We start from the raw sequence: 12500 nt of genomic DNA, 5'->3' as shown, positions 1-12500 counted from the left end.
GGATTAGCATCGATACATGCCCGCGCTTTTTTATAAGCGACCACTGACCTCACGCCATAACCCGACCAGACCTAAGGTGTTCAACATTACTCGGCCTTTTTGGCCACCGTCACCATCAGTGTCAGGTCCAGTAAATGCTAACTCCGATGCATTATTTTTTTCACTTATGCCAGCATGCATGTAGGAATACGTGCATGACTACATATATATATATATATATATATATATATATATATATATATATATATATATATATATATATATATGTGTGTGTGTGTGTGTGTGTGTGTGTGTGTGTGTGTGTGTGTGTAATTACGATGAACCCACACTCGGAATAAAAGGAAACTTAGAAGAAAGTTTATACAGAATTGCAGCACATCCGCCAGATTCTGGTGAATAATGGTTTCCCTAATAGTGATTTTGATGTAATTTGTAATAAAATGTTGTGTGACCACCTTTCCCCACAAACATCCCCTAAGCCCCAATTCATTGATATATACTACCATAACATCTTCAACAAGGGTTACAAAAAAGATGAAAAAATAATTAAAGACATCATCACTAAGAACTGTCATCCGGTATCTAAAGATAAGGAAATCCGGGTGGTTGTATACTACTCCAACCCTAAAACTAGTTCATTTGTTATAACTAATAACTTAAATAGTAATACTGAGACTATGTCTAAAACTAATTGTGTTTATGAATTCACCTGTAGCACCGGGAACTGTGTAGCCCGTCAAACAGCATATATTGGTTTTACTAGATGTAGTCTCAGTAGGAGAATAACTATGCATTTACAAAATGGGGCTATAAAGCATCACTTAATGAAATACCATAACCTAACAGCCACCCGTGAATACCTAGTTTCAAACACTAGGATTATAGCAAGCAATAGGGATGTACATAAACTTAAGCTTCTAGAAGCTATGTTTATCAGAGAATGTAGTCCTATCATTAATATCCAATGCAACATGACTTCTGTCATCGCTTTGTTCAGCAGCACGGCCAAGCTACTACCGAGCATGACCTCTCTCCGAAACCCCCCCCCTCCACCTCCTCCTAGCCACTCCTTCCATCCTCCCCCCAACCGACCCCGCAACCCCCTAACCCCTCCCCCAACCCTCTTTTTCACGTATTAATGAGATACCACCCCCGCCCTCCACCACCACCCAAGCCGGCTAGGTGCGTATATATGTCACCGAGCGAAGGGTTTTCTTCGTCATTTCATCTGACCTATTAACTATTGTAAGTAACGGTCCCCATCAGCCCATGTATAGTGTTAATTTGTGTGAATTTGCGCATTTATTTATATTTGCTTCTATATTTGTATAATTGGTTAGATTTACATGTTGTTTTCTATATTTCTGTACGTCATTATTATCTATGTTACAGAATTTCCTGAAGATGTCTCTTTGTTAGACGAAACGTTGAAATAAATGAATCATTTTGGCAACTTGGTCTATGCCCACCCTCTAAATGGTAGAATATTGGTTAGAAAACTGGAGAATATATATATGTATATATATATATGCTTAAAAGTGGCAGTTTACCGACAAGATTGACGAGATAAACACCATATGAGGACGGAGCCTTTATTTGTACGACGTTTTGCTTATTACAGCTTTTTCAAGTACAAGTTGAGATACAAATGCTTGAGATTAAATAAGGGGAAAGGAGGGAACGGGGAGAGAAAAGGGGGGGGGAAGGAAGAGGAGGAGAAGGAGAAGGGGGGGAGGGGATTGGACACTGGGAAAGGATGAGAATGATGGCCCAAACGTCCGTGGGCGAAATGTCCACAAAGGGTGGTTTAGATATTTAGTATTTGGCTGCCCATGGGTATTAGGGGAATAATGTGAGGAGATATGTTAAACATGCCCCTGTTTTGTTCAATAGTGTTCGTTCCTTGAATGATTGCTGCTTCTAAACACTTCCTACGGATTTTGTCTGGTTCCCGTATCAGCAGCTCTGCATTCTTCCAGTCCATAAGATGGTTTTCCTTGTTTCTATGTGTCACACATGCATTGGTGGTGACATCATGCCTGACGTCGTAACGGTGTTCACGTATTCGTGTATTCAGGTCGCGTGACGTTTCTCCGATGTAAACTTTATCACATCCTGAACACGGAATACGATAAACACCGATAAACTTTGTGTTGAATTTAATTATTTTAAATTCCAGGACAGTTTCTTCCACCAGAAATTTGGCATGGCCATGGGCTCTCCATTAAGTGCAGTCCTGGCTAATTCATTCATGGAATTTCTAGAAACAGGACCCTTTGCCAACATCGTTCCCGAGCATGTGACCTGGCTGCGATATGTGGACGATATCTTACTCGTCACACCCAGTCGTACAAATAAAGGCTCCGTCCTCATATGGTGTTTATCATATATATATATATATATATATATATATATATATATATATATATATATATACACATGAGCGTAATGATCTTAAATGGGATGTAGGTATGAATCATCTTTGTAAGGGTATTTTGAAATATTTCTCACATATGATCTACAAGTATTTCGCTTAATTTGGCCTTCCAATCTGTAAGCTGAAGCTCCTGACGTAGTCCTATGAACTGAGCTTTACTGAAATTGGGTATTTTAGAAACACAAGTATCTATTCTAAACTTTTTAGTAGTTTAAATATAACTAATTAGTGATCGCTATTAGCAACAGTTTCACCGACTTCTACATCGGTTATCATGCTTTCCCGGCTAGTGATCAATAGATTGAGTAAGTTTTCTTGTCTTGTGGGCTATTTTTCTTGCTGAACTAAGTAATTGTCACCGAGAAAATCAATCAAGCGACTACCTATATGGCCATGTTCAAGGGTCATCCAATCAATGTCAGTAAAATTTAAATCACCCATTATCAATAAGTCCCGGTTGCAGAAACTAGACAGTTCTTGAAACAACAGTTTGTCGTTTGCTAATGATAATGTCTTTGGCCTATATGTTACACCTACATTCATTTTTTGTCAATTTGTTTGGGTTAATTCTACACACAAACTATCATATGGATCCTGTTTAACTTTCTCTGAAGCACAACCTTGGACATTGCTTTTAACGTACAGGAGAACACCCCCACCTTTCTTATGGTTTCTATCCTGATGAAAGTGTTTAAATCCCGCAATTTTAAATTCAGCTTCAAATTCTTTACCATTTAACCATATCTTGGTTATTGCTATCATATCGAGATTTTCGCTTTTGACAAACGACTGTATTTCTTGGAATTTGCTCCTAATACTACTCGTGATTATTTCTCTTTGGCACGTTTTGAGTTTGAATATCATGCCTTACAATATAATATTCTTCTTTGTAGACATCTTGCTCTATATTGATATTTGGTCCTTCACTGACATTCAATGCTTCATTAATATTTCCCCTATCACGAATATCCCGTCGCTCACGGTCATCCGACCTCTTTTGTACACTTTGCCTCCCCTACGTCAACTCATTCTACATCGGTCTCCCGTCGTTCATTGATATTCGGTCCGTCATCTCTTCCTGAAATTATATTTTGTCCTCCACTGACATTATATCCTATTGTGATATTTTGTCCTCCATTATCATTACATCCCTTCGTGTGTTTTCTTCCTCCACTGCCATTACATCCCATCGTGATATTTTGTTCTTCGTTGAAATTCTGCCCGGTATCCCTTTCTAAAATTATATTTTGTCCTCCACTGACACTATATCCTACTGCAATATTTTGTCCTCCGCTATCATTACATCTCATCGTGATATTTTGTCCGCCACTATCATTGCATCCCATCGTGATCTTTTGTCCTCCACTATCATTACATCACATCGTGATATTTTGTCTTTTGACATTACATCCTAATGTAATATTTCGTCCTCTGCCGACATTATACCCTAAAATTATATTTTGTTCTATACCGGCATATTGTTCTACATTATTGCTATACTCTAGTTTGTTTTCCCCAGTACATTATATTTCCCCTTCCCTTTGGCTTTCTACCCCCAAAAAAGGAACTAGTTCATTACAAATTCCCACAATGAGGTTTGTAAGAACATCTTCGCTTCTGCAAGTAAGGTGGATTCCATCAGAAACGTAAAGGTCATGACGTCTGGAAAAGAGATACCAAGGATCAAGAAAGTGGTATCCCAGTTGTGTGCATAATCGTGATATCCTCTCGTTGATCCCTATGGCTCTACTATTCCAACACGAGCCTGCGTTGATCCTCGGGAGGATCCCACAGACTATATGACCTTGTAATTCCGAACAAGTTCCTCTGATCTCACCCTACCTACATCGTTACTTCCCGTATGAACAATCGTAACCGTGTTCGTCCGTATTTGTTGCCTGATGGTTTGGGTACAATCGGCGATCCCACGGCCCGGTTGACATACAAGCTCGCAACGCCATTTAGTCTTCCGCTGCAGAATGTCGTCATAGCCTCGCACTATGGAGTCTCCCACCACCAAGAACTCCTGATTTTCAGCCACTTCATCCCTCAGCAGAGGAAGACGATTGGCTAGAGCTAACAGTTGCTCCGCAGGGCACCCGCTTACCGAACGCGAGCTCGACAAACGGGACCCCACGTAGCGCCACTAGCTCACGGCAGTGGCAGAAGGGGAAGAAGTGGAACGCTCTTTGGGTTGTGGGGAGGATTTGCTATTCTAACAGAGCGCACTCCTGAGAAGACGAATTTCCTCCTCACACATCCTTAGACGGTTTACACAAGTTTACACAACCTTCACAAGCAATACAAACGGCAAAGAGAAAATGTAAACTAACATAAGAAACAAAAGCGGTCTCTAAATAAACTAAATATACGAAGCTTACTCTACTTACCTTATACTATTACTCCTATCTTTGGAGTACAGTAACAGAATACTGCTTTGATTCTAAATTAATAGAACACTACACTTTATTTTATACCTGTAACTGTATAGCGCTATACGTATACAATTACAAAAACACAACACAATCACTCGTCACTATTCAGGGATATAAATTTCACAGGTATTCACTAGCTGGTGTCTCTGTAGAAAACGAGCTCTCTGGCTGAGGTCACAAAGCAGACTGAGTTGAGCTTATTTGACGCCTTATATACATTAGTGTACAAATATAGATTAGTCACACATGACTTATCTTAGGAGAAACCCTGCTCTAAGTCACGAATCAAATTATGTCATTCGATATGATCATTGAGTCCATAAATTATTATTGATTTAAACATTTTACCTGTAACTGATGTCAGTCTGATTGGTCTGTAGTTACATGTAGATGATTTATCTTCCTTTTTGAAAACAGGAACAGCGTTTGCCTGCCCCCAAGCATTAGGCACAAAACCAGTGTTTACCGACTTGTTGAATAGTACTGTTAACTGGTAGCAGATTTCAAATTTACACTCATTAATTAAGAACTCTCGGGAAAAAAAAATTAGACCCGGGAAATTTGTAGCTTTAAGTCTGCTGATATTTGATAGTTTACTTTCTTCATCCCCAATGAAAATCGGATCACAGTCAGATACCATATTTAACCTCTCTTTAGCAAACAACGAGAGAAAATATTTGTTAAACACCGAACTCATTTTTCTCCTATTCTATTATGATATTTTCATCGTTTTTAATTGGGCCTATCTTTTCCTTATCTTTTGTTCTGTAGAGATGAAAGGAACCCTTGATGTTGGATCTCACTTGTCTGACAACATTAATTTCATAGTTACATTTCGCTGTGCGCGTATTCTTTTTAACCAATCTTGCCATATCGATATATATGGATCTAAGGAGTGGTTTTCGTTTTATATCCTTACGTAAAGTCGTCTTTTCAATCCGGTCTCATATTTCAGCCTATCCGTCATCTATTTGGGAATATTACTATTCTTCCGTATTGACTTGAGAGGGAAAAAAATGCATTAAGAAATAAAGCTGTTACTGTACATTTCACCAAAATCAATGACCGGTCTGATGGCCTCGCACTTGTAAGTGATTAAATGTCTTATATATCCTCTCTTCTCATCAAAATAAGCTCTCCTAAAGTCCTGTTCTATAACGGTATTCGTACTATTTAATTCTTCCAAATTAGTATCAAATCTTATTATATATGTATGTATACACATATATATATACATATATAATATATGTACATATATATATATATATACTGTATATATATACATATATATATATATATACATACATATACATATATATGCAAAGTAGACCACTTGGAAAAAGAAACTAACGAAGCAGAGCGCTTTCGTATATTACATCTTCAGTGCAACAAGTACAAAGTAAATAGAAATGCATACATAATATATACATGAAACAAAGGAACAAGGACAGTTTGGATAAGGGTAGCGGCCAATTACCCCCTGGAGGGCGGAAGGTCATTGTCAATTAACTTATGATGGTGGGGCGACATCAGGTCACAGTCGCCAGGGTCACATAGTCGCAAGGGTTACATTCTACCTGATATCATCTTACTAATTTCTTGACAAATGAAATTATCAAGTTTGTATAAACACTTGTGTAGATTGGTATTTTGATTACTAGTGGTATGAATCTAACTACACTCTATTAAATTTCTTGCTATTATGTTGTTGGTATAATAGATTGGTTGGGCATTACTCCAATCAACTGGATGATTATTTAATTCAATATGCTTGAATATACCACTAGAATTATTGCCATCACTAACATTTTTCTTGTGTTGTTCAATTCTAATGGGTTTGGCAGTTTGACCTATGTAAAATTGATTACACATTTTGCAAGGAATTTTATAAATGCATCCTTTATTAATTTCAATACTATTGTTGATGAGTTTATGTTTTACTGTACTATAATTTTTAAAAACTACCTTTACGTTAAATCTTTTCAATTATTCTGTGATACTTAACAAAAAAAAATGGAAATGGTAAAATTAAAACATTATGATAATTGAAAGGTGATTTAGGCTGAGGAGTTAAAAATTATTTCCTTGCAAAATTGTAAGCAATATCAAGGAATTGCTTAGGGTATTTTAATTCTAGCCCAATGTCAAAAACATTTCTGATTTCTTCATCAATAAATTCAGGACTACAAATACGAAAAACTCTAAACATAGACGCAAAAACTGTACGTTTAATATTATTTGGATGAGAATAATAATAATGGATATATGAACTTACATTGGTTGGTTTACGATATACTTTGAATTTAAGGCTATTGTCATGACGTAGGATAGTGCAATCTAAGAAAGGTAAGGTACAATTTTTCTCAATTTCTAAAGTAAATTTAATAGAATCAACAAGGGTATTCAATTTAGTTAAAAAATCATGGACATTTTTATCTTCTGGCCAAAGGCATAAAATGTCATCAATATACCTAAGCCAAGGGATGTTAGGAGATGTTCTATTAAATTTACTTTGTACTTGTTGCACTGAAGATGTAATATACGAAAGCGCTCTGCTTCGTTAGTTTCTTTTTCCAAGTGGTCTACTTTGCATAAGTGAACACACGTACCCGTGTTCTTATTAGCATATATATATATATATATACATATATATATATATATATATATATATACACATATATATATATATATATATATATATATATATATATTGTGTGTGTGTGTGTGTGTGTGTGTGTGTGTGTGTGTGTGTGTGTGTGTGTGTGTGTGTGTGTGTGTGTGTGTGTGTGTGTGTGTGTGTGTGTGTGTGTGTGTGTGTGTGTGTGTAACGGGAAAGCATTATCCAACTGATGATTAAAGAAACAACGGACAAAATACTAAAACAAAAACAAAAAAGTTTAAAGAAACGATCTTTGATCAGGCAAAAACAAAAAAAGTGAAAAAAGAGAAACTCAAAAAGGTCAAACAGTGAGATTCTTTTTTTTTTTTTTCTATAAAACACTTGGTTGGACTAACTGGTATCCCACAACGTTAGGGAAAAATAAAAATTTTGCACCACCAACTCTATTCAGGTCAATCACGATTGGCATTATATCAGATAATTGGAAATTAGCCAACTTTGACCCATTAATTACAAAGGATGGAAAACAGCGCACCAAACTACATGTCCAAAAATCTGTATACAATCATCAGAAGTTGAATGGAAAACTATTCTGGTAGAATATCAAGGGCTATTTTGGATGAATTACTTTCTGGAAAAAAAGAAGAAAAACAAAAAACAAAAACAAAAAGCGATTTCATTATTAAGCTTTCTTTTACTCTCCACCAAAGTAGTATCTTTATATGCTAAACATAATGCTTTAGTGGTTGATGACCCTTGATAGTCTGATTTTTTTTCTTTTCTTTTTTTCTTGAAGATACAGAATTGTTGATCTCAAAGTAGAAACAAACTTCCTGCAGGAGTTCGTTTAGATTTATATCAAATTAATATGCTATAATTCCTTCATGTATATAATTACTCATTAATTTATTAATTTAATTGGTCATGCAATAACTCATTTACTTATGCATTTATCCATTTATTTATCGTTTTCAATGTATTTATATATTAATTGTTCATTTTTCATTCTTAAGTAATTGATTTACTTGCTTGATGATATTTCTATCACCTCGTTTATTTTTCTATTGAGTTATTTATTTTCTATCTATATATGCACTTATAGGTTAATTTATCTATTTGTCTATATATCAACTTATCCATTTCACTATTTTTGTTTATCAATATAGTTCGGAAATATCATGAACCAAAAAGTCTCTTGCCGGCCTGATTCTCTATTCTGAACCATGACCACCCACTTTGTATTTACCTGATGAACCTTCATACTAACGAGGCAAAATCGAAGCCGAACCCACCACAACTTTGTATAAATCGACGTACAGCTGTAGCCCTGGACGGCCAACTCGTCCACGGACAACTCGTCCACGGACAACTCGTCCACAAAACTGCAAAGTAGGACAACTCGTCCACAGGAATATGGACATCTCGTCCAATGACTTTTTTATAAGAATAATAAACATAATTTGCAGAACAATAAAACTTTATTTACATATTTATATATACAGAATACAGGTGTGTAATACAGAATAAATATACAAGTGTAAGGTCTAGATGTTGGGCTTGCCACCACGGAGGTTGTAGCTGACACCACGCAGGAACTCTGGAAGTGTTTTCTTGCCAGCCTTCAGGTCGCCCACCAAGTTGCACAGACGTGTCTGCAGCTCAGCGTAGCACTTCTTCCTTCGCTTCACAGGGCGGATGCCACGCTCATCCTGGAGGAGAACCGAGTCGACGTTGGATGCTTCTGCTTGAAGGCACTCGATAAGTTTCCAGATGGTGGGGTTGGAATGGCCCACCAAACTGGAGAACTTATTGTTCCACCCCTCACATATGTTGTTTGTGCGTGGCTCATTGTTGAGGGTGGCGTGATGTTGGTTCCACCGCTCAGGTAGGAACATCGGTGGAGTGCGCCGAAGCCGAACTGGTTGGATGACTCTGCCTGAGGTGGGGGTGACTCGGCGCTGGTGGCGGAGCTGGCCGGAGACGTAAGTGGAGTCGAAATACTCCACTAAGGCTGCTGCTTCGTTGGTGGACCGCAGATGTTTCATGCCTTCATGGACGTCCTCAGTAGGAAGAAAGGCCAGGGCATCCAGCTGGCCGCAGAAGAGCCGGAACTCGTCGTCTGACTCGTACAGGTTCTTGAGACCCAGGCCCTGGACCTGCCTCCAAATAGACTGGCTGAGGTGGTAGAAACAGAACCGGACCTGGATCTCCTCTCCAAACACTGCACGAAGGCCCAGCTCCACTGGCCTCTCGAAGTCCACGATGACGGTGCTGGGGTCGCAGCCATGCTGTCCGAGAACACGGAAGAGCTCCTTATAGGTGGTCTGCGTCTTGCGCTGGAGCAAGGCAAAGGCCAGAGGAAAGTAGCCTTCACCGATGCGACCTTGGACGACGTACAGTTGGGTGAACAGTCTGGGAGCGACTGAGAACGTGCCGTCCATACACCAGTCGTCACAGGCTGCGAGCTGCTCTAGATGACCAGGGGAGGCGAAGACGATGATGCGCTTATCAGCTGCAGGACCGTTGTCGTAGAGGAGGTTGGAAGCCCAGGGGCCTGTGATGTCCAACTCTTGAAGGGACTGCGGATCCTTTGGACGGTGAGCAGCACGGACACGCCGAAGGACACGCTTGCTGGTGTCCGGCCTTGGCATGCGTGCCTTGACCTGATCATCAAGCTCTCTAACGGTGAAGCTGAGGATGTTGTTGGGGCGGTCGTTGGTGGTAGCAGCCTTCCTCTTCATATATTGGCGAGCTTGCTCCACATCACATCTCACACGGTCTGCAATGTGGCTGTGCTCACCAACAAGCCTATGGTCACTAAGGCTCTTGGTGATCTTTAAGCGGGCACTGCATTTGACATCACGTTGGATACAGCGCCAGACAACTTCATCAGCTGACTTGGAAACATGTTTCTTAGTGTACATGAATCCATCCAGAAGAATCTTTTGAGCACCTCTCTGCGTTGTTACAACCTGAAGCTCAGCTGACATGATTGAGTAACTACTTGAGTAAAACTGACATGACATGACATGACAAGCTAGCTTTATATACAGAACTGAGGTGTGACTGAGCCAGTTGAGGTGTGATAGAGGTGTGACAAGCTCTTTTTGAGCATAGTTGGGGTAAATATTAGGAGTAAATATGATAGAGTTGGGATTATTTCTTTTTGATCATAGTTGGAGCTATTCTAGGGTGTTAAAATAAGCATGTCCATAACATTTATAAACACATCTATTACTTACCAAAATATACCATCTAAAGCAAATTTTAATGAAATAACATGAAATATCATTAAAAAAAAAGGTAATAAAATAATTTTCTAAAAGTTTTTTGAAATCTTGTCCGTGGACGAGTTGACCACCCATGGTGGTGTCTGTGGACAAGTTGTCCTACTTTGCAGTTTTGTGGACGAGTTGTCCATGGACGAGATGTCCGTGGACGAGTTGTCCTACAATCAGCTGTAGCGTGTTAGGTATCGATCTAGCCATGAAAGTATAAAGGCTTTGGTTTGATTCTATACAGTTATCTTGATTACTATATGTTGTGGCTCTCCAACCACGAAAGGCGATGGTAGTTGCTTTGATCGCAGTTGAACGTCTCATGACGTTAAGTTCTTATTTCCCCCCATAACTACCCTATTAACTACTCATGAGGGAAGGGAGTACCCAAACAGAACGAATTAGCTTGGTGGTAGTCAAACCAAAAGGAAAAGTGTTATCCAGTATGGAAGAGACTAATTCGACACTTTATCAGTATGAGTCTTTGTAGAAGTATGAAATAGTCTGGCAGGATTAAAGACAAGAGGATAGGTAGCACCCGGTACGCAAGGGGGTCAAGTTGATGTTCTCCAGCTGGTAACCCATAAGAAATATCTGGATGTCATTTATCAAGTTTAAGACCTGGGGGCTGGACCTCTTAGCTCTGAAGGCGCTCTCCCCGTCGTGAAAGGGTTATCGCATCGTCTGACATGGATTTTCATTATAATTATCATCAGTATTATCAATATTATCATTATCATTACTCATGTTATTACTACTACAAAGGATTACATAGGCGGAGCATGCCGACAGGAGACCTTTTGGTCCATATCTAGGTCGGATGTGAAAAAATCATAATAATAATAAAATGATAAATAAAAACTGATAATGTAAATAACAAATAAAATACATAAATAAATGCATAGGTATAGTTAAATGATAAACAAACAGGTAAATACTAAATAATAATAAATTGACATATAACTAATAATAAATGAAAATCAAAAAGACAAATGATAACAAAACAAAAAATAATAATACAAAATAAATTATAATCATTACAGCATCTTGCTTAGGTGTTTATCTAAATGATTCTTAAAGCTTAGAACTGAACTACATTGCACTGCCTCTGCAGGAAGTTTATTCCATTTATTAAGTACATGGTTGGTGAAGTTGTTTCTACCCACTTCCAAATTAAATCTATTTCTTGTCAGTTTGAGACTTTTATTCCTTGTCTGATTGTCATTCAGTGTGAAACTTTTGCCACTTTTGATATCGACAGTTCCCTTTACAATCTTAAAGACCAGTATCAAGTCACCTCTGAGTCTAAGCTTTTTTAGGGAAAACAGATTCATATGTTTTAGACGATTTTCATATGATTCATTTTTGATATTTGGAATCAGTTGTGTGGCTCGCCGTTATACTTTTTCCAATCTGTCAATGCCTTTAATGAGATTCAATGACCATACAGAAACAGCATATTCCAAATGTGAACGAACTAACAATTTATATAGCTTGTTAATGAGAGATGTACTTTTGAAGTCAAAAGACCGCACAATCAGTCCTAGAAGCTTATTTGCTTTATCAAAGGTTGAAATACACTGCTTAGATGATTTGAGATCGTTACTGATAATTACGCCGAGATCCTTTTCACCATCCACTTTTGTTAACGAATTTCTAAATAACTTGTAATCGTACTTACAGTTACTTTTACCTATGTACATAACCTTGTATTTACTTGTGTTTAATTT

The 12500-nt window shown here is 38.1% G+C and overlaps 1 protein-coding gene across 1 annotated transcript; it reads right to left on the bottom strand.

The window, feature by feature from the left end:
• Nucleotides 1-8826: 8826 nt before the first annotated feature.
• LOC143019832 (uncharacterized) lies at nucleotides 8827-10482 on the bottom strand. The gene has a single exon (XM_076175817.1). It carries the CDS (start codon nucleotides 10480-10482, stop codon nucleotides 9037-9039), a length of 1446 nt encoding a protein of 481 aa, XP_076031932.1. The 3' UTR covers nucleotides 8827-9036.
• Nucleotides 10483-12500: the final 2018 nt, after the last annotated feature.

Source organism: Oratosquilla oratoria, chromosome 3 (assembly GCF_046742065.1).
Source record: "Oratosquilla oratoria isolate Oo_2021 chromosome 3, ASM4674206v1, whole genome shotgun sequence".
NCBI lineage: Eukaryota > Metazoa > Arthropoda > Malacostraca > Stomatopoda > Squillidae > Oratosquilla > Oratosquilla oratoria.
The sequence above is the reverse complement of the archived record's forward strand: the minus strand, read 5'-3'. Positions and strand labels throughout refer to the sequence as shown.